At 66.8% G+C, this 268-nt stretch overlaps 1 protein-coding gene across 1 annotated transcript in view; it reads right to left on the reverse strand.

Annotated features, from left to right (window-relative positions):
- Positions 1-13: 13 nt before the first annotated feature.
- Positions 14-268, reverse strand: part of EMH_0071060 (uncharacterized protein) — a gene marked incomplete at both ends in the record, with an annotated part of 545 nt that continues 290 nt past the window's right edge. The window contains 2 exons of the mRNA XM_013499052.1: positions 14-94; positions 166-266. Coding sequence (XP_013354506.1) covers positions 14-94; positions 166-266 — 182 coding nt within the window. The remainder of the gene's footprint in view (positions 95-165; positions 267-268) is intronic.

The raw sequence follows: 268 nt of genomic DNA on the forward strand, positions 1-268 counted from the left end.
AGAAAGGGGGGTTCTAGGGGGTGGGGTTGTGGGGTGTTGCTGCTGCTGCTGCTGCTGCTGCTGCTGCTGCTGCGGCTGGGATCGACGATACCAGCTGCAGCAGCAGCAGCAGCAGCAGCAGCAGGGCCAGGAGACGAATCCAACAACACCCCACACGCCCCACACGCACCGCGGGGATCGTCGATCCCACCGCCCCCGCCGCTGCTGCTGCTGCTGCTGCTGCTGCTGCTGCTGCTGCTGCTGCTGCTGTTGCTGCTGCTGCTGCTGC

The sequence above is a fragment of the Eimeria mitis genome, genomic scaffold (genome assembly GCF_000499745.2).
Source record: "Eimeria mitis Houghton genomic scaffold, Emh_scaff3950, whole genome shotgun sequence".
In the NCBI taxonomy this organism is placed as follows: domain Eukaryota; phylum Apicomplexa; class Conoidasida; order Eucoccidiorida; family Eimeriidae; genus Eimeria; species Eimeria mitis.